The sequence below is a fragment of the Liolophura sinensis genome, chromosome 2, assembly GCF_032854445.1.
Source record: "Liolophura sinensis isolate JHLJ2023 chromosome 2, CUHK_Ljap_v2, whole genome shotgun sequence".
NCBI lineage: Eukaryota > Metazoa > Mollusca > Polyplacophora > Chitonida > Chitonidae > Liolophura > Liolophura sinensis.
In genome coordinates, this window is record NC_088296.1 from 19,478,680 (window position 1) to 19,502,004 (window position 23,325).

At 39.3% G+C, this 23,325-nt stretch overlaps 2 protein-coding genes across 2 annotated transcripts; one reads left to right on the top strand and one right to left on the bottom strand.

The window, feature by feature from the left end:
* Window positions 1-206: 206 nt before the first annotated feature.
* Window positions 207-3,530, top strand: LOC135463030 (BPTI/Kunitz domain-containing protein 4-like). Its single transcript, XM_064740350.1, has 4 exons — window positions 207-278; window positions 1,129-1,230; window positions 2,729-2,833; window positions 3,350-3,530. Exons 1-4 carry the CDS (start codon window positions 230-232, stop codon window positions 3,373-3,375), a joined length of 282 nt encoding a protein of 93 aa, XP_064596420.1. The 5' UTR covers window positions 207-229; the 3' UTR covers window positions 3,376-3,530.
* A 10,298-nt stretch (window positions 3,531-13,828) lies between these two features.
* On the bottom strand, window positions 13,829-22,170 carry LOC135462886 (uncharacterized). Its single transcript, XM_064740183.1, has 3 exons — window positions 21,553-22,170; window positions 18,311-19,528; window positions 13,829-15,065 (listed from the first exon to the last, which is right to left on the bottom strand). The coding sequence occupies exons 1-3, from the start codon at window positions 21,925-21,927 to the stop codon at window positions 13,992-13,994; spliced, it is 2,667 nt and encodes an 888-aa protein (XP_064596253.1). The 5' UTR covers window positions 21,928-22,170; the 3' UTR covers window positions 13,829-13,991.
* Window positions 22,171-23,325: the final 1,155 nt, after the last annotated feature.

The window sequence follows — 23,325 nt, forward strand, 5'->3', positions numbered from 1 at the left end:
CGTCTGACTACGTTACTAAATTATACCGCTGTTATTTGATCCCTGTGCAGATATTATTGTATATTTTTAATTATACCGCACCTGCGTGTAAAAAATCATTACACAGTTATAGATAACACATGGCATTATACAAGGCGTATCGATGAAATAAATAAATGTTATATAAAAGGCTGGCATTCTTCGGGGAATTCTTCAGTATTGGACAAGTCCTACTACGTCGATTTTCATCATGTTGAAATTGTGGCTAGCTTTCGCTGTGCTGATCGCTCTGGGAATGGGTAGGTTTAATCTAAATCGTTCTTTATTTTATTCTGCTTGGTTTATACTTTGTTTGGGATGATACAAAATGTCATTCAATTCCATCATAACCGTAGTGATCACTACTTATTTATTTAATCGTTTAATTCTTTGTATAGTGTCTTATTTATTTATAGGACAGCGGCGTACATGCTCAGTGAAACACCGCCCTTAGCCCAATAAAAAAATCACACTGACCTAAAGCTGCAGTAAAGCTGTGACAAGCTTGATTCGAACTTGCGACATAGTGCCAACTCCAGGGAGATTCCTGTGGTCACAGTTAGGGAACGTCAGAAGCATTTAACTGATATAATTTAGACGTGTGACTCTTTAAATTATGAACAAACTGAAAGAACAATTACATTTACTTTTCACAAGGTTTTGTCGGATAACTTGACACGATATAGAGATAAGTAAGGAGATTAAAACACATTACAGCGTGAATGGTTTTGGAGTTATATTACTGTGGTATATCATGCGAATCTAATCTGTGTTGTCAATGTCCGTGCTCTCAAAACAATTGAGGGGCCTCCGTGGCTCAGTCGGTTAGCGCGCTAGCGCAGCGTAATGACCCAGGAGTCTCTCACCAATGCAGTCGCTGTGAGTTCAAGCCCAGCTCATGCTGGCTTCCTCTCCGGCCGTACGTGGGAAGGTCTTCTAGCAACCTGCGGATGGTCGTGGGTTCCCCCGGGCTCTGCCCGGTTTCCACCCACCATAATGCTGGCCGCCGTCGTATAAGTGAAATATTCTTGAGTACAGCGTAAAACACCAATAAAATCAATAAATAAATCAAAACAATTGGATGACAAAACTATTCGTCTTGTTTTTAAGCGGAAAGCCCACCGTTCCAGTGTCCGGGTGTCTGTCAGGTTTTCTGTCCCTATGGTAATGTGAGGGATGCAGATGGCTGTGACACCTGTGCCTGCCGTGAAGGTAAGCTAATAGGGAGGATTTCCCCTCTCACAAAAAGAAGGATAATTTTCACTATATGTAGTAGTAGAAGATGGATGTGCGCGCACTTCTGTACGTGTGTGCATGTCGGGAAAATGGGAAGTAGAGAAGAGTGGGGCTCTTTTCTGCACCAGAGGTAAGTGAGTGAGTGCTTGGGGTTTAACGTCGTACTTAACAATTTTTAGTCATATGACGACGAAGGAATCTTTAGTGTGCATGTAATGTGCCTCCTTGTGGCAGGACGGATTTCTACCGCTCTTTTATTTAGTGCTGCTTCACTGAGACGCCTTACCGAAGGCAAGTAAGGCGCTCCGTCCGAGTCATTATACTTATACGGGTCAACCAGTCGTTGCACTATCCCCTTCATGCCGAACGCCAAACAAGGAAGTTGCAACTTCCTCTTTTAAAGTCTTAGGTGTGACTCGATCCTGGAGTGACCCTGGATCTACCGCTACCGAAGCGGACGCTTTACCAACTGTGCTATTGAGGCCGGCCTCTGTACCAGAGGTGAGCATGATATCCTGTCTATTACAGCTCCCAGCTAATTCCTGCATGGGTATGTAAAATGGCATAGGCCTGTAGTAGGAAGAACTTTGTTAAGGCCCCCCTTGATTTCAAATTCAGTACTTGCTAGTTTGCTCTCCGGTGGCACGTGAGAAAGTTTTCCAGAAACCTGCGGGCGGTTGTGGGCTTCCATCGGGCTCTGTCCGGTTTCACCCCACCAAAATGCTGGCCACCGTCATACAAATGAAATATTTTGGAGTTCAGGGTAAAACTCCAATAAAGAAAGAAACAACAAGTAAATAAATATGTCTCATTGCGTTTAGGTTTACGTGCGCAGAAAACCGGCCTATGCCTGGAAGAAGCCATTATCCCCAGTCAGGTTTCCCCATTAACATTTTGATAATTCTGGTTTAAAATGTATACCTGCATTTCAATAAAGAAAAGGAAAAGAAATGCGGGAACGAGTTCCGCTTCTGTACTTTATCATCCATATTTACGACAAATCATACATTCTTATGTGGGTAGAGTATAAGGCTGTCTGAGCAGAGTACGACTTCCAAGATACTTTGAGAACTGTGACAGTCAGTTGTGTGCAGAACATTTAAACTACAGGTTAAACTGATATTTTAAACGTCTCTCATAGAGCCTAATCGAGAACCCAGTGTGTGGCCTCCAGAACGCCTGATGTATTGTCGTAACGGATTTATACGAGACGAGAACAACTGTAACATCTGCTAGTTTTAAGCATTTACATGAACAGTTAGAATAACTGAGGTAAATTGACAAGACGCCGTATTTCACCGGCTACGTGTGAACATTTACCAACTGTCACACTGCCATCGCTGCACGAGCTTCACTCTCTTTGCTGTAAGTCTTTTATAAGAAGTTCCTACTCTCTGGGACATCGGTGCGCTGTCATTTGTGTTCCGAACATCAACACAAAGATTCTAGTAAATGTTTTCATTTTCTGTTTCAGAACCTAATAAAGATTACACTGTGTGCCCGCCCCAATGTCGGATGTATTGCTTTTACGGAAATGTACGAGACGACAACAACTGTGACATCTGCCAATGTCGGCCTGGTAAGCGTCTTCAGCAGTTATTCTATATTTATCGACATTTTCTGCATTTCATATTACAAATACATATGTGTAGTTTAACGCCACATACATGTAATCAGAAATCCAGGCATATTATCTGCCATGAATACATATGCTTCATAACGCTAAAACCATTATGCTGGCCGCCGTGGTATAAGCGAAATATTCTTGAGTACCGCGTAAAACACTAATCAAATAAATAAACAAATAAATAAATAACGCTAAAGCATCCAAAGTTTAAAACTGCTAAATGTTACCATCAGCTACATTGCATAAATAAAACTCAAAATAACTGTGTCCAAATATTAAACATACAGTATATGGATAAAGACTTGCTGTGACGTGATTTGATTGAATACCTATTGATTTCGTTGAGAAATAATTAAATAATTAAAATTTGGTCTAAATAATTGTGTTGCACCAGATAGACAGTTACCGTGAGTAATATAATTCAACATCAAGACATTAGATCTACTCTATTTTCTCTTCTACTTGCAGCTCCTCCAGGCTCTCCCAGCAAATAGAACTGATGAATGAGAGTCACGTGATGATATGAAAATCGACCTGCGATGTCCACAAGACGGAACATTTTTTTTACTATTGTCTGCCTCGTGCTTCCTCCCCATGATATCGGCACTGTTTTCTCTGAAACTTTGCAGATAAATCACATTAAAGAAATTCTAGCTCCAATAGAGTGTTCGCATATTTACTTATACGATTGTGGTTGTTTTAAGTCAAGAAGTTTTTACTGTCATAACACTGGTCATGTTTATGCGTAAAGGAAACGAGAGTGCCTTGAACAAATCTCCCGTTTTTGCCAGATATTCAGTCAAGAAGAGTCTAATCGAGATCCCAGTGTGTGTCCTTACAGAATGTTGGATGTATTGTCGTACCGGATTTGTACGAGACGAGAACAACTGTAACATGTGTCAGTGCCGGTCCCGTAAATTGAAGGAAGCAATGGCTTGTCTGTACGCGTGTCATGTATCATGTGTTATATATTTGTAAAGCAGCAACTAAAGTTTAAGCCATTCAAACTTAATACCACGATCATGAAAACACCACATCATACCTGCATCAAATTTATTGATTTTACTGTTCATTAATTTATTTGTTTATTTGTTTCTTAACGTGACTGGTGTTTACTTTCATATCTATGGGGATTTCTTTTTTCACTTATACAATGGTGGTTAGGATTATGAGGAATGCGAAATACCGGCATAAACCGCGGACCTGTGGCAGTTTTACCGACATATGACGCAGACGTACAGCCTTAGGTTAAATATACATACATACAGTGTACTCTATTAATTTAACATGAAGATTTTCTTAGACTAACTGGATATTATGTTGAATATGACAGAATATTCTGTTATAATAACAGAATAAATTCCAGCATCACTCATGCAGACAATAGACTTTCTATTAAATTTAACAGATTCAATTTTTTGGATACTGTTAACAAGGTTCCACGAACAGTTAAAGCGGCTGAATTTACAACTGTTCTAAACAGTACCACGTGTGTCCTAGTAACTGAAACGCAAGCATCTTAATTACCTGGTTAGTCCCTGTATGACAGTGCTTCCCCACTGGAGAGTGGAGCCTCCGTGGCCTAGTGCATGCTGGCGTGCTATAGTTCGGGACAGTAGTTCAAAAGTCTCTCACCACGTGGTCGCTGTGAGTTCAAGTTCAGCTCACCCTGACTAACCGGTCGTTCGTTCCAAGGTCTTGCAGCAACATGCGGATGGTTGTGGGTTTAATAAATAAACCACTGAAAAGTCATGCTGTGGATATAAGACAAGTCGCTTCACTGCGTACACTGACATCAAGCAAGAATATATCAGGGATGTCAATTTTGATTGGTTCTAAGCGCAACTCGAAACTATACCTGTTCGCTAAATGGAGGCTTTCGAATATATGGATGGAGCAAAACCGGAATGCAGGGAAAAAGCAGAAACAAAAAAAAAATAAATAAATAAAAAAAAAAGAACAAAAAAAAACACCACCCTGATAAACCTACTGAAAAAGTCTCAGTCCAGAACTGGACTCGAGCCAGCGACCTCATTCACCAGGGGCTGATCGTCTACAGCGAGAAATGTGCTTTAGGGAAGAGAGTCAGCGACGGCCCTTCAATGAGAATCAACATGGGTTTTCTCTGAAGGCGCTACAGGTGTTTGTATGACGTACACTATCGAACGAACTAATCTGCCCGCCGTTACTGTCTGATTCCCACTAAATGCAAGAGCCAAACCTGTAACTACCTGCAGCATATAAACACAACACAACGATAGAATATTATTAATTAGTGATTGTACTAAGAATGCTCGTGTGACTCGTCATGGCTATCGGTGCCGAGAGGAAAACGGACAGGGCACGCAGAGAAAGCACCGCACTTCAACAGATACTTGAGAACCTCCCGACTAAAAGCCACAGCAGAATTGTCCAGAGGTGAATTCCACAACGTGATAGCAGAGGACACGTGCAATTCCCACGGCTGAAGCGAGACCTACAGACTACAACAACTTCGATATCACTTTGCAAGCTCTTTGAGAATTGACTCATTGATTGATTAACAGATTAATCGATTGATTGTTTCATTGTCTAAATTCAAGCTTCATCAGAGTTAAAAAAAATATTTCTTGAAGAAATTGTCCACGATCTGAGTGCCTGTTTCTAAAGACATATACATGTACATGTATGTGAATATGCCTTCCTACTTCCTTTAGTCCATCGGAAACCTCTTCAGATCCACAGAACATACAAGAATGTCGATTGTTTTGTCACTACTTGTAATTTCCTGACATCAGGTATGGCTCACATTCGTCAGAAACAATTTTTTTAATGGGATTGTCTCTCGAATCTAACATGTGGACGGAAAGAAATGATGGGAAGCAAGAAATGATATACAGACAAAATGTATACACCCAAAAGACGATCGCGTTCATGTCCACTACATTTGGGTGTAGGCCGTACAATACATTTGGGTGTAACCCTTACATTACATTTGGGAAAATCCTTACGCTACATTTGGGTCTAGGCCTTAGACTACATTTGGGAAATCTTTACATTACATTTGTGCGTAGGCCTTACACTGCATTTGGGTATAGGCCTTACACTACATTTTGGTGTAGGCCTTACACTACATTGGGTGTAGGCCTTACACTACATTTGGGAAAATCCTTAGATTACATTTGTGCGTAGGCCTTATACTACATTTGGGTATAGGCCTTACACTACATTTGTGTGTAGGCCTTACACCTCATTGGGTGTAGGCCTTACACTACATTTGGGAAAATCCTTAGATTACATTTGTGTGTAGGCCTTACACTACATTTGTGTGTAGGCCTTACACTACATTTGTGTGTAGCCTTACACTACATTTGTGTGAAGGCCTTACACTACATTTGTATGTAGGTCTTATACTACATTTGGGTGTAGGCCTTACACTACATTTGGATGTAGGCCTTCACTACAATTGGGTGTAGGCCTTACACTACATTTGGGTGTAGGCCTTAAACTACATTTTTGACAGTGGAGAGCGCTGCTTGTCTTGATTTTGCAGTAGGTATAACAAAACCTACTGCAATTTCAATATAATTAAAGACTTACATCATAGAAAGTAAAACCGGAGCAGCGACGACAGTGTGATAGCTGGCAAGTGATCACACGTAATCGGTGAAATACAGCCTCTTGTCAATTTAACTCATTTAGGGTTTTGTCCTAAATGTTCACGCAAATGCACAAATAGTAGCGATTTACATGGCACCGTGGCTAAGGCAGAAATAAGTATAAAATGCAATGATGTAAATTGGAATTTAATAGATGTGAGTGGCCTAGAATTACTCAAAATACAGTGTTGTCATCACATTTAGCATACAATCACATTTAAACAATGCAAAGGGGTCAACTAAATGTGATGTGTTGTCAAAAAATGTAGGCTGCTAGTTTGGCAAATATAATATGTCTGGCATAATTCCGCTCAAAATATGTAAATGAGCAAGTATTATTAGGTACAAAAATATTAGGTACACCATACAAAAATATTTTCAAATACCCTTTTCTCTTGACACCCCCCCCCCCCCTAAACAATAAAAATGATGATATTTGCAAATAAGTTTTGACGCTCTTTCATCTGATTTTGGCATCATTTTTATGTTTTCTTCTCCTTTCATTGTCTTTATTTACAAAATGCAATATTGGCCCCCCAGGTTGACTAGGTGGGATTTCCCCCTAACTGAAGTTGTAAATCCTTTGTGTCATTTGAATGACACACGATACAGTACATGGCTTACAGCTGTGCAGTGAAATCATATGAACAGGTTTTTAATTGGCTAATTAGGCCGGGGTCAGCGGTAGTATTTCGTGTCCCACAACAATCAGTACATTAATCGCATTATAATGCTACTCCCCAGTCACATTATAACGCTCCGCCCCGTCACATTATGACGTTCTATTCCAGTAGCATTATCACGCCCAACTCAGTAATATTATAACGCTCCACACAGTCACATTATAACGCTCCACTCGTCATATTTTTGCTTGATGTTCCATCCTAGTAACGTTATAACGCTCCACTCAGTCACATTATAAAGTTCCACTCAGTCACAATAAAACGCTCGACGCATCGTCACATTATGACGTTCCATCCCAGTAACGTTATAACGCTCCACTCAGTCACATTATAAAGTTCCGCTCAGTCACAATAAAACGCTCGACGCATCGTCACATTATGGCGGTCCATCCCAGTAACGTTATAACGCTCCACTCAGTCACATTATAAAGTTCCACTCAGTCACAATAAAACGCTCGACGCATCGTCACATTATGACGTTCCATCCCAGTAACATTATAACGCTCCACTCAGTCACATTATAGAGTTCCACTCAGTCACAATAAAACGCTCGACGCATCGTCACATTATGACGTTCCATTCCAGTAACGTTATAACGCTCCGCTCAGTCACATTACAAAGTTCCATTCAGTCACAATAAAACGCTCGACGCATCGTCACATTATGACGTTCCATTCCAGTAACGTTATAACGCTCCACTCAGTCACATTATAAAGTTCCACTGAGTCACAATAAAACGCTTGACGCATCGCCACATTATGACGTTCCATCCCAGTAACGTTATAACGCTCCACTCAGTCACATTATAAAGTTCCACTTAGTTACAATAAAACGCTCGACGCATCGTCACATTATGACGGTCCATCCCAGTAACGTTATAATGCTCCGCTCAGTCACATTATAAAGTTCCACTCAGTCACAATAAAACGCTCGACGCATCGTCACATTATGACGGTCCATCCCAGTAACGTTATAACGCTGCGCTCAGTCACATTATAAAGTTCCACTCAGTCACAATAAAACGCTCGACGCATCGTCACATTATGACGGTCCATCCCAGTAACGTTATAATGCTCCGCTCAGTCACATTATAAAGTTCCACTCAAGCTATAATGTGTTATAAAGCTACAATCCGTGACAGTATAACGCATCAATCCGTGACATTTTAACGCTCCACTCAGTCACATTCCATCCCAGCACCATTATAACGTCGTATCCCAGACACACTATGAGGCTACCACCTAGTAACATAATAACGCTCCACCCAGTAACATATGACGCTTCATTCAGCCACATATATAGAAAGTATTTGAAATTTACACTTGATTACAAGGCTATGTTCGTGTTAAATCAGTTTTTTAGCTGAGTGTTATAAGCACATGCACATGCCACTGTAACGGACACGCCATGAAATGTACACTGAAATGGTGTTGTTTGCTGACCATCCACTGGAAATCTACATACAGTTTTCTGGTATTTTTCTATGATCCATTTTTTGTGCAGTGCTGGGGATTTCCTTATTTATTTGATTGTTTGTTTGCTTGTTCATTTATTCATTTATTTATTGTTTTACGCCATTCCCAGGAATTTTGAACTTCAGCTTTTTTTTCAACTTTACCACTCGCTGAACTGGCTGAACACACAAAGTCAACATCGGTAAACCGTCTTTTAACCTTTGAATCGACCAAGTCGAACCAATCGTCCGCCTTGTTTGGAACTCGAACGTTCGCCAAGTCCAGGCAAGGTACCTGCTGGCTGCTTGAAAATTTCGTCCAACATGACTATTTGCTATGAATTTATTTGAGGTGTGAATTTATTTAAGTTTTGTTTTTTACCTGTAAATACAATGGAACTACATATATAGGATTTCGTTGTCAAGAGTTTCTATTTCGAGCACCCAGCAGGTACATGGCCGAGACTTGGCGAAAGTTCGATTTGATACGATTTTCTCGCGTGTATACTGCGTAAATGAACATGTATAGATAGATACATGTTTACCATTCTAATGGAAGACAATTGATCTTTCTCGAAAGTTAAAGTGAGCAAATGGCCCTACGAACGAAATACCACCATATCTAGCGTACATGTATTCGAAAACATTTGTAAGCTATTAAGTTTATCAGTATAAAATGTGACACATCAAGATAAACTAAGGCCATTCATGAAACAAACGAAAGATTACCAGTTATCGACAGCTAGGCTCTTGGATGTAGCGACTTACTCGCTCTTTTTGATTGTTTGATATCGCCATATTGCTTTCTAATTACCGCAAACTACATCTCACATTTAATGTGGATACCAGAACATAACGCTATGAGAGTTTTGTAAACTAACCAAGTCACGTGTGGACATATGTAGGTCTTTCGGTGCTTTACAAGCAAAAACACACGAGCATGATGTACATGTCAGATTGATTTATGTTTTTAGTGTATTTTTCGACTCAGTAAAATACATATAAAACTTTAGAATTTACTGTGGTCTTCTCTGACCATACTGAAGCCAGAGATGTCACTTCAGCTTTTTGCCACTTGACACACATAGATTTCTGCATTTCATTATTCAAAATGAATCTTCATTTAGAGCTATGGATGCATTTAACAACTGGACCTTGAAAAGAACTATTTCAAGTCAAACATATTCCTGTGACGTCACTGATACCCTTTGGGTCCCAACAGACCACCATAGAATCCTATGTTTTAAATGCATTTAAGTCGATTGAAAAAAATTCTACAATAATAAGTCAAGATGTTCTTCTGGACAGTGTTTAATGGTCTTTCATCTGATAAAATATTTTATTTTAGTGTATTCTTTGCCTTTAAAAAGTCACCATATCATAGCTGTCCTATGCTATAGTTACGTGATTTCGCAGAAAATAATGCCACTAGCGGTTCGTTAATTAAACAGACATGTTTAATGTTAGTGTTAGTTACACGTATAGGTGATCAGCACTTATTAGCTATTAGCACTTACTCGTCCTTATAGGGCGCGTCTACTTACACGTACTTGAACATGACAGCATGAGCACTCAGCTATTATACGCCTATAGACGAAATCATATATACTAAAGATGAGAACTTTGAAGATGGCTTTTAGATGGCAGTTACATAGTTACATAACGCCATGATTTCTGTTGAACAGACTCAGGCTGCTAGTTACGTATATAGTTGCAAGAGAAAAAACCCGCATTCTGACTATTACATTGCAGTCACGTAATTACGAGAACATAAGGCTATGAGCTCTTTTTGTGTGCCACGATCTATACATACCTTTGTATATAGGGTGGATACACTCAAGAAATCAATCTGTTTCATTTTAACAGAAACTCTGTTGTCTGAGTGATGCTAGAATGTATTCTGTTATTATAACAGAATATTGTGTCATATTCATCGTAATATCCTGTTAGTCTCAAAGAATCTTTATGTTAAATGAATAGAATAGCATTAACAGAATCATCTCATTCCCTCAGACAACAGAGTTGAAACTAACAGATTATTTTTTGAGTGTAACTAATATGAAACACACACACACTCTCCACCACGCACACATTTCTTCCATCCCACCATTCACCTATAGGGGGGTCATATGGGTGCTATCTAATTTATTTATTTGTTTTGGTGTTTTGCGCCGTATACTCAATAATAGTTCTCTTAAACGACCGCGGCATGCATTATGGTGGGAGAAAACAAGACAGAGCAGCGGGGAACATCAACAACCATCCGCAGGTTGCTGACAGACCTTCCCACTTATGGCCGATGAGGAAGCCAGCATGAGCTGCACTTGAACTCACGGCGACTGCATTGGTGAGAGGCTCCTGGGTCATAGTGCCGTTATGGCGTGCTAACCTCCTCGTCCACGAGACTCCTCACCCTTCTAATTATGTAGGCTAGATGTAGTAAAGCGGTATACTAAAAAAACAACCCACGGCCATATAACACATACTACATAGCGATGCCATGGTAAGTCTTGATGTTATATTCAAGCGGTACAGATATGCCCCCTACCCCGCCTCCACACACCCTAAAACTCATTAGGGTGCTTTTTCGAGGCAAATCAGGGCAGTCTTAAAATGATTCAAGCCACAGTTAGAGTAGTTCAACTGTGTTGCTGTGAGTGAATGCTTGACGTTTAATGTCATACTTAACAATTTTTCAGTCATCTGATGACGAGGGAGTCCTTAGAGTGTATGTACGTAAATTGTGCCTCCTTGTTGCAGGACGGATTTCCACCGTTCTTTTATCTAGTGCTGCTTCACTGAGACGACTTACCGAAGACAAGTAAGGCGCCCCACTCGAGCCAATATAGTGATAAATGTCAATCTGTCGTTGCATTCGTCCTTAATGCAGAACGTCAAGCGAGGAAGCTATACAAACTTCCTCTTTTGAGGCCTTAAGTTTGACCCGACCCAGGATTGACCCGAGATCTACCGCTCCTGAAGCGGACGCTCTACTAGTTGATCCATTCATGAAGTATTTGTACAAATTCGCGTTCCAAGGACGGAACAGCACAAATAATTAGTTCAACTGTAGAGCAAAAAAAAAAAAAAAAGATTTGACACTTATTTCAATAAATAGAGTAATTCTGACAACAAATTAGCTTACCGCGGCAACTAATGGTATGGTTGACTTTGGGCTACAAAACAAAATGTGTTGTAATAAATTCCAAAAATGTGATGTTTACATGGCTGATAAAGGAAACATCTGGGCAATTTTTGTAACTGTAGCATTAAAATCAACCGTACAGGGAACTATCAAATTTTCAGTACCGGTATAGTTGAAATTACAAATCTTTTTCAGTTGAAAAGCGTTTAATTCAGTACATTTAAATAGAGAAACAGGCTATATTGCCGTAAATAGAAACTAAATGTTGCTATAAACACAAAACCAACCAAAATAAATTATCAAGAGCAACTTGCACATGTTTATAACTTACTTATGGCAAAAAATAGGCAAAATGATAAACCGCGACTTTTGGATACTAGTATTTGAACGAAAATCTTAGAATGGCTGTATACAGTGAACGTTGATCTGAAAGTGCTACCCAGATGTTTTTTGATGGCTTCCGTAAATATTTAAACACAAAATATTAACACAAAGATTTCAAAAATAGTATTGTTTCTTTTTTGGGCATGGTGCTCAGAAATGAGAGGCACTTGCATTCGATTCATTCAGATCAAGAAATCAGCGTAGACAAAGGTGTAACATGTCACAGAAGCGCTTTTATTTAATTGCACAGTTGGGTTCTTGGTGATTTGTGTAGATGTGGCAGAGGGGACGGAATGCACAGATCAAGCTTTTACAAATGAGTTGGACAGCACTCAAAACGCAAATAAACCATAAATATGAAGTAGGCAGCAGTAAGAACCAAATCTGAAAACACTTTACTCATTTTTTTTTTTTACATTATTTTTAACTGAATTAAAAGCGCCCTCGGTTTGGATTGTAAGGTGGATTGTATGGACCATATTGACAATGCAAGTCGCCAATGACGTCACGCCAACGATGGCCTAAAACTGGTAGAGGCCCGCAGCCTGATGTTTAATACCTCAACTAAACGAACTCACAAATCTGATACACATGACCAATTCATGTGATCCAGAACAAATGTCGTAAGTCGCAACATGCTGCTGTGTTACTGTGGGGGAGGGAGGGGGTAGGGGGGGGGTGAATACTGGCCAAATTTTACACCCTGTGATCTTATGTATTTATTTGTTTGATTGGTGTTTTACGCCACATTCAAGAATATTTCACTTATATGACAGCGGCCATCATTATGGTGGGAGGAAACTGGGCAGAGCCCGGACGAAACCCACGAACATACGCAGGTTGTTGACAGACCTCCCCACGTGCTACTGGTGAGGAAGCCAGCATGAGCTGGACTTGAACTCACAGCGCCCGCATTGGTGAGAGGCTCTTAGGTCATTACGCTGCACTAGCGCGCTAACCAACTGAACCACGGAGGCCCCATCCTGTGATAAAGATCGGGTTTTAATGACAGGGCTATCTGTGGTTTAGCTCTGCGCAATCGGTGACGCCAGGTACTGCTGAAGTACTTTTATTTCGTTTTAAATGACAGGTTCGATAGTAAACAATCTGCCTGTGTGTATTACAAATTATTATACAAATATTCTATGAATATTGAAGACATACCTTCCCTTCGACCAATGGAGATCTGTACTCGTTTACCAAGGTATTTTTCCATAGGCTAACATGGAACATCACTTTTCAATGGTGTCATGAAACAAAGTGTGGCTCTTGACAGCATAGAATCCATAGATTCGAATGGTCTGTCGTGGAGAGAGTGAGGTATTTCTTGTCACATTCTCTTTTTCGTAGACAGGCACACATGAAGTGAAGAGTTAACAAGAATTGTACTCGAATCAGAGCATGAAGGTGTAGTAAAATTCGTGTGACGTCGTTGTCTAAATACCTTATCAACACGGAGGCCTCCCTGGCCGAGGCGGTTAGCACGCAAGCACGGCGCCACGACCTAGGAACCTCTCACAAATGTAGTCGCTGTGAGTTCAAATCCATCCCATGCTGGCTCCCTCTCCGGCCATACACGGAAATCTCTGTGAGCAACCTCTATATGGTTGTGGGTTTCCCCTGCGATCTGTCCGGTTTCCTCCTACCATAATGCAGACCGTCGTCGTAGAAGTGAAATATTCTTAAGCACCCCGTAAAACTCTTAAATCAAAATAACATCACAAATCTGAACACATAAAAAACATAAATCAAGGTATTTTCACATACATCATGCAGAAACAGGTTTTCATGGGTTTTCTAACAAAGCTTACTTAATCTTTATTTTTGTCTTTCCTACGTCCACACCGGTGTGATTCCGTTCGTGCGTGAATCTTTCGTACTGCCTACTGAACCTGTCGTTACAAATGTTACAGACGTAAGGTTTGTCTGGTAGGTGTGCGACAGGGTGTTCCTGCTGTTTTACTTCCGCTAACAATTTAAACCATTCAGCCGTGTGCGTCACACTGTGACCATCTAGCTCAGTCTGAGTCGTAAACTTCTTCGGACAAGTCTTACAGGCGAAAGGTTTCTCCGTGTGCGCGTGCGCACGATGCGTCTTGAGGCCTGATCGTGATTCGAAGCTTACACGACAAAGTTCACATCGGAAGGATTTAGCTGCGTGTACAGGCAGGTGTTGTCTTAGACGTGTCGGTGTCGCAAAGCCGTCTTTACAAACTTCACAGATGTACAGCTTTGTGTAAATAAACGAACGCTGCCTTCTTATTCTTCTGAAACCTTCTGATTTACCAAAAGCTTTACCATCCAAAGGTAGTTTGCCCCCACGGAAAAATTCTTCCTTCGACTGGTTCCCCACAAAATATCTCGAGCACTTCTCGCACGAATAATGACTTAATATCACTTTACCACAAGAGAGAGTTTTATTTAAGGATAAGACTGATCTATGCGGTAAAACTTTTTCACAAAACTTGCACCGGTATTCTTTTTGGGAACTAGCATCGTCTTGGCCTTCAACCGTCGCCGGCAAACTGCTGCGAAACGTGAAAAATGACTCTCCTCGGGTCTCATTCTTGCCACCGGAATCTTGCGTTGTTGAATCTCCAGTCGCGGACAACGCCCCCTTGCAGATTTCGTCATTTTGGCTAGAATCTTTAACAACAGTGATTAAAAGTTCACATCCTGGTGATGACTGCCTCTCACAGGTTTCTGCACTTTGACTGCCGTCGTCAGCAACTGCATTCGAAGAATTCCATAGTGAGATGGATGATGATTTAGTGATGTCCATCTTTCTCTTCTGTTTTTTTGTTGTTGAGCTCCTTGGATTCGCAAAATCAGCCAACAAACACCTCCCTCCATCGGTAGCTGTGACAGAAGTATTGGTATTCTGGAATGAAACACAAAGTATCTCACGTAAAATTTGGTAATGCATGTAACGTCGAGGTGGGGGGAAGGTCACAGGTATTAGTCTAACGGAGAAGAAAACTTAAGAAAGATGCCAAAATCAGGTGAAAGAGCATGCAAATTTGCCCTTCAGTATACATGTATTTTTCGATTTTTTGTTTCATGAAAAAAGGGTATTTAAAATATTTTTTTTATCGTGGATATTTGGGACCACCTTTTGGTATTTATCGTCGCCGGATAATAATGTTCTAAATAAGGATGTGATATATGTAAATCAATATATTTGAATGTAAATTTATTGTTTCTATCCAAAACACACGCACTTAGCACTTAATCTGAATTATGGCAATATTTATGAATATATTAAAAATATAAATATGACCAAAAACCACGCCGAACACATTTCTTAGCCAAAAAGACCAATTCTAGTGCAAATATATTTGTTAAACATGCGCTACATACTCAATTATAACATTATTACACAAAGACTACATATAACAAATCGTCGTCCCAAATAACCACTATAGAAAACTCAGTTTCAAGTGTCTTTTTCTCTTAAAAAAAAACTCGAAAAAATATTCAAGAACACATTTAAAACTAACATTTCGCACTCGTTCATCTGAACTTAATGTAATTTTAAAGTTTTCTCCACCTTTGAAAGCAACTGTCCTGAACGGTCAGTATAATATTACTTCATGTTATAGAAACATCGTACTGTCAACCAACCAGTCACCTCCATGTGAAGGAAACGAACAAGAAGTTTCAAACATAACGTCATACAGAAGGCCTGAACTATGTATGCATACGTACACGTATATATGATTAGGTTTTTTACGTCGTACTTTAACAACAATTTTCAATCATGTGACGACGAGGAGTCAGATAACTGAAAATGTCACCAGACATTGTACACCATCCAGTCACAATTCCTGTTTCCTGGCTTTGACCTCTTCCAGTCGTGTGAGGCAGCAACAAGTACCATTTTGAAAGTCTTTGACATGACTCGACACGGGTTTGATTGTGCAGGGTGCAGCACCTTTCTAAAAATCCCTAGCTAGGGGTATGAACCAGCACCCTTGGTATATGACAGCCTTTCTAACGGTGTAAAAAACATTAAAAAAATCATACAGTTCAGATGAAAGAGTTCAAAAGCTTGTAAATGGTTAATTGTGGGTATTTCGGATCACCTCTTGGTATGTGTTGCGTAATGTTATAAATGAAAATGTAACACTTGTTTAATAAATATATTTGCACTAAAATTTGATCTTTTCAGCCTACAAATGCGTTCAACCTGGATTTTGGTCAGATACATATTTTTAATATATTGATAAATATTATCATAATTCAGATCAAATGCATGTGTTTCGACATAAAAAAAAAACAAATTTACATCGAAATAAATTTAGACATGCATCACATCCTTCCTTGGAACATTACTACGCGAAGACGATATATATATACAAAGATCTGGGTCCAAATACCCTTCATACAAAAACATTTTCAAATACCCTTTTCTCCTGAAAGAAAAAAAAAATTGAAAAAAATATTAAACACCATATTTGCAAAAAAGTTTCCATCCTCTTTCATCTGATTCTGGCATCATTAAAGCCACAGCCAAAACGACGAGAATTAGATTCAAAACATGGCGCTTCAGAGCCTTGCTGTTCATTAGAACCAGAGCTATAAAGTGCATACTAGCATGACGTAGGCGTCAGAAGAAAGACCATTACACATTGTCCAGGAAAATAGATTGATTTATTCTTTTAAATATTTTTTGACCTAGTAAAATGCATATAAAACTTTGGGTTCTACTGCAAGGCCTTTTCTGACAATATTGGGACCAGCGATGTCACTTCAGCTTTTTGCCACTTGACACACATACATTGCTGTATTTCATCATTCAAAATGCATCTAGAGATATGAATGCATACCACAAATGGGCCTTGTGCAACAAATACATTATTTAGTGTTTTCTTTGCCTTTAATCACCTGAGCTAAATGTTCATGTAGCTAGGGTTTACAAGGTTTTCAAATGACACCGGTTATAGGTAAATTTGACTATGTATTTTGTTACTGAAATACAGTCATTGTGGCCTGACAAAAGTTAACCACCCTTCAAAATCTACAGGGTCTGCTTTCACAAAACATCACAAGATCAGTATGCTGCAGTTGGTATTTGTCTTTTGGTTTAAGTTTAAGCCACAGTGTTTCTCAAAGAAACAAAATTCAGTCAAACTCTGCTTAAAGGATATATGCAATATTTTTTTTTCTTAACATGGAGTTTAAGATTTGTCTTCGGGTGCATTGCCAAGTGGGTTAGCATGCCAGTGTGGCACAATGACCCAGGAGCCTTCCACAAATGCGGCTGCTGTGAGTTCAAGTCCAGTTCATGCTGGCTTCCTCTCCGTCAGCATGTGGAGAGGTCTGTCAGCAGCCTGTCGATGGTCATGTGTTTCCTTCGAGCTCAGCCCAGTTTCATCACACCATAATGCTGGCTGCCATTGTTGTGAAATATTCCTGAGTATGGCGTTAAACACCAATGAAATAAATAAACAAATATATAAATTGTTCCTGGGGCATGCCCAAATTTCTTCAGCCACCAGCCATCAGTAGAAATTAACTATTGTCCAGAAAAATGTCTTTCCCAGACAGTGTTTATTGGTCTTTTATTAGTAATCTGATATATACAGTCTCACAAAGACTGGATCATGTGGCCCCAATAGTTAAGAACCTCAAAATCCTTCCACTTGCCACAAATACACAGATACTCGTCCTTGCTACTCGCACATAAATTCACTCACCAATCACCTTCCTCACAAATTTCAACAGCTGTTCAAAAGACAATCTGACGTTCACAATTACCCAAACAGATCCTATTTTTTCAATCTCCATGTACCTTTTCTAACTTCAAATCTATTCACACATTTCATCAGAAAATCAGCCCCCAGAAAGTGGAATAGGCTTCCTCCAAACCTCAAAGTAATCAATGTCATGTCTTTATTCAAATCCAGGTTAAAAGATTTTTTAATTAACAATATTTGATCCACATTAGTCATACAATCTGTGAAACAGAAGGTGTCAAAAGATATGTAAATATACATATATTTATGTATGGTGAATAAACATTCAATTAACAAAAAAAAAAATCAATTCAATTCAATATATTCCATGTTAGTGTTGTATTTGCCTTTATAACTATTATACAAGAAACATACTTTTCTCACTTACCTCCTCACACTGCTGGCTCATGACACCATCCGCCTGTGCTCTGCTGCCAGATATGAACAATCCTGTAATTTTCAGCCCAGAGGACTCTCTTAGATTTTGACCGTTGATTTCTTCAGCACTTTGGGTACTTACAGTTTTACCAATATGTGAAGATGTCTGTTTGAAAACATCAGGGATGTAAACAGTATCTGTCTTAGCAGTGGGCCACACCTGAGCTTTATATGTATGCTCAACATTTTCTGTCTTTACAATGGGCCAAACATGAGGTTCGTTTGTAAGGTCAACACTTTCTGTCTCAGCAGCAGGCCACTCTTGAGGTTTGACTGTAAGGTCAACACTTTCTGTCTTTACAACAGGCCAGATCTGTGGTTCATTTGTAAGATCAAAACTTTCTGTCTTTACAACAGGCCAGACCTTAGGTTCATTTGTATGGTCAAAACTTTCTGTCTTTGTAATGGGCCACACATGAGGTTCATTTGTAAGGTCAACACTTTCTATCTTTACAACAGGCCAGACCTTAGGTTCATTTGTAAGGTCAAAACTTTCGGTCTTTGCAATGGGCCAAACATGAGGTTTATTTGTAAGGTCAACACTTTCTGTCTCAGCAGTGGGCCACTCCTGAGGTTTAACTATAAGGTCAACACTTTCTGTCTTTACAACAGGCCAGACCTGTGGTTCATTTGTAAGGTCATAACTTTCTGTCTTTACAACAGGCCAGACCTGTGGTTCATTTGTAAAGTCAAAACTTTCTGTCTTTGCAAAGGGCCACACATGAGGTTCATTTGTAAGGTCAACATCTTCTTTCTTTACAACGGGCCACACATGAGGTTCTTTTGTGAGGTCAAGACTTTCTCTCTTTATAACGTGGAACGGAAGAGGTTCATATGTAAGGTCAACGCTTTCTGTCTTGACAAAGGGCCACACCTGAGATTCATCTTGGTCGACAACACCTTTTGACTTTAAACTCGGCCACATTTGAAATTCAGAGGGACTGGACAAATTTTCTTTCGAACAACTGGGTCCCTGCTGAGATTCATCTTGGTGGACTGCACCTTCTGTCGTTAAACTGGGCCATTTTTGAAATTCAGAGCAAATGGACAAATTTTCTTGCAAATAACTGGGTCCCTGCTGAGGTTCATCTTGGGCATGGACATTTTCTGTAATACCAATGGGCCACACTCGCGGTTGACAATCAATACTTTCTTTCAATCCGGAAGTCTGAAAATCAAAACAGTTCTGACATAATAATAATAATACAGTAGAAAGTTTAATACTGATATGGAGATGTCAAAAAAAAACCCAAAATATTCTAAAACTGATGAGTGTGAGACCTAGTTAGCAAAAAAGATTTAGACAAAATCTTTTGTTGCCATATCACCAAGGAGATTAAACATAAATTAAACCCCGTTGTTATTTACAGACTGACTAACTCTGTACGCATTTGCAAAGCTGTTCATACACAAAAATCTAATTATTTGTTTTTTGCTTTATGAAGATCGTGTTACCTTAGTATGTATCATGTTTTAGCATACTGTCATAGACTAAGTTGTTTGTAACTACCAGGGATATTTATACATGTACATGTATATCCCTGATATCACAGTTGGTAGAGCATCCGCTTCGGGAACGGTAGATCCAGGGTTGATCCTAAGACCTTAAAAGAGGAATATATAACTTCCTCGCTACAGGTGTTCAGCATGAAGGGGATAGTACAACGACTGGTTGACCCGTATCAGTATAATGGCTCAGATGGGGCAGCTAACTGGCCTTCGGTAAGCCGACTCAGTGAAGCAGCACTAGATAAAAGAGCGGTGGAAATCCGTCCTGCAACAAGAAGGCACATTACATACATGCTAAGGATTCCTTCATCATCATATGACTGAAAAATTGTTAAATACGATGTTAAACCCCAAGCACTCACTCACTCAAAAAAGGAATAATGTAAAAAATAAAACAGCTGGGAATTTTGCATCTGTCTACTAAGATTTAGTGCAAGATAAAAAAGTTGATTGTTTGGGATAACAAATCCAATTTGTGAATTTTCAGCAGGTACGGATTCTAAGGTATTAAGTTAATTACTGTCACATTTGAAAGTAATTCAGAGAGTAATACTAGTAATGTAGGCATAGATGGTCGCTTTCAAATGTGAGTTTGGTACATTAAAGTTGTTTATAAATCATTCCAAACACTCAAAACATATATTAAAAAAAGAACAAATATAACTGACCTATGCAAAAGGACAAATGAACTAGATAAATGTAGGCCTTCTTTCATATCATCTTTTCAACTCATGCGAACCTCTTGAATATGTAAAGTTAGCACTATACAGTTCAGCCCACCTTTATGGACATGCTGTTAAATAGACCCAGAGGCTATACTTAGACAGACACAGAGGAGAAAATATTGTCTAAATAAAAAGGAAAATAATGAAAAACTCCACTTGGCGGTCATACTGCCACAATTTTCCACAACTATAATACTAATTTTCACCATGTTCACATTTTATTCACCCTGTACAATGGGCCTGTTGTGTAACATGTACAATAATTTATTGTCAGACATACACTTCTCAGAAAATTGTCCACAGCTGCTCTCACATCCAGTCTGGCAAAATTTTACCTGACCGAAAAGGGTCCTAAACCAATTAAAATGTCAGAGCATGTGCTATTTAAAACCCTGATGCAGTTTCCTTGGCATTCTGTCAAATGTTTGAGACAAAAATGTGCCCATCTAATTGATTCCACTGCTTTAAATGTTCCTCACCTCATTGTCTCTTTATTTTCTTCAAGGTTGCAAAAGCTTCAGTGTATTTGGTCAGTATGCTCAAAGTAACATGTTGTCTTGCCAGCCATGACATACATTTGACAAGGGCAGGTAACTGCATCAAGTTTTTAAATGGAGTGTGCTCTCATGTTGGTTTGGGTTCATCTTTAGCTGAACACAATTTGGCAAAAACTAAAATAAGACCAATCTCAGACTTATTTCTCTATACATTTCCGTGTTATCTTTTACGCTGTCATCTGCTATCAACCGAACTGTCACAGGTCAGGGATGTTCTTGGATGTGCACAGACTTACATACAAGCCAAATGTGCATTTCAGGAGTCTCATGAGTTCACACATGTTTGTACGAGACAGGGTTGGGACTTTCACTGGACCACAATCAGCTCCAGTTACAGACCTTTGTTAGACATTGTTTTGTTAGCATGCAATGTCTAATTCATTAGGCTAAGATTTACTCACCTCTTGGCTCACCAGCAAGCTGGGGTAGCCTGTCTTAATGGTTAGTAATGGTGGTCTCCTCGCATATCTGTGATCCCCTCGAGCCTGTCCTTCAAACCAAGCCAACATCTGCTGATTACACATAGTGACAACATCTGTCCACTCTGGAGTCCATGGGAAAATGGATGGTTTGTCCACGAGGTATGTTTTGCTGCCACCCTTAAAATGAAGGCTACAAACACTGGTCCATCGTGAAATTGTTTGCTTTGGGTATCTTGCTCTTTGAAGCCACAATTTTCTCGTGACAGGGCACCTGGGAATCTTATGAAATTTCACATAAAAATTTCTCTGTGACGTGGCATGGCAATTAGGAACACAGCAGTTTATTCTAGTCATGGTTGTTTTTTGTTCAGTCTTCTTTTTTTACTGGCCTCTCTTTAAGGTTTCTTTTCTCGGCATGTATGTTGTTGTTGTAGTTTCAGTTATCCATCTCACTTCAAGTCAACTTCAATTTCTTGGCTTCATCCATCCATCATTTTCCTAACTCAGTGAATATTTAGTTTAGACAGAGAGGTAGTAATCCTCATCGAAAATATTACACTTACCTCCACAATTCTTAAAATCAAAAAAAAATGAGCATCTGTCAAACTATCGAGAAAAATTCTGTAAGATATCTACCGCGAGTCGCGCCACTATCCTCCACGAACATCAAAAAACACAACCTGCATTAAATTCTGGAGAGACGCTCACACTGGTGTACAACTAAATGCCTACATTAGTAGATACGCCGAGTGATCAATATAATTTTATCGTCTGAGAGCTGACAAAATTGCAACTGCTTTAATAATTTAGTTGTATGGATAACATAAAGAGAATAAAGAATTACCGTATGTATGTTAAAACTAAAACACGCAACTTGCAAGAAGGTAGATATACATGTACGTCAACCTGATTTACGCTTCCACCATACTGCTAGACCGTTCAGTCGAATAAATGGAGTATTCTTGAGTTCGGCATGAAACTTCAGTCAAATAAATACACAGAATGAAAACATGCACGCAGTTGTGTTTTTCACTGGATACACATTTATAAATTATAATTATACTTATATACCTAGACAGATTAGTTATTAAAATTATGATAGGAAAAAAGGAAAAACCTCATATTTGTCCCACTCGACGGAAGGCCTTGTAAATTTGGAATGCTGCAGTAAGTCGGCAGAACAATTCTTAAAACGGGAATGGGGATCCAGGAGCCTCATACCTGATACAAAATTTGATAGAAAGTCGGAAAAAAATTGCACATGTTTGCCCTTTCCCTCTTTTTTCTCTTACTAATCACTAATCAAGACTAATGCTTTTAACCTTCAAATGTTTTATAGGCCTACATATGTAGTATGTACTTTTATTCCCGATTTTCTATATATACATGAACGTTTGAAAGTGTACATATACCAAATTTCGATTTCGAGTGTAATTGGGACTAAGTGAGTATCTAACGCAGTAAGACCTAGGCCTATGCATGTACGTGCATGCTGCTCCTCCTACTATAATGCTGGCCGCCGTCGTATAACTGAAATATTCTTGAGTAAGGAGGAAAACACCAATCAGATAAATCAATATATATACGTAGCTACCGACAACTCAATTCGGGTACCACGTAATGAAATAATTAAATGTCATGAATCTCGATTAAAAGTCCAAATTAAGATAGCTGATCTTCCAGTATATTCGTGGAAACTGACAACACAAAAATCAATGAACTATAGCCTAATTATTTATCTGTTTATTTATT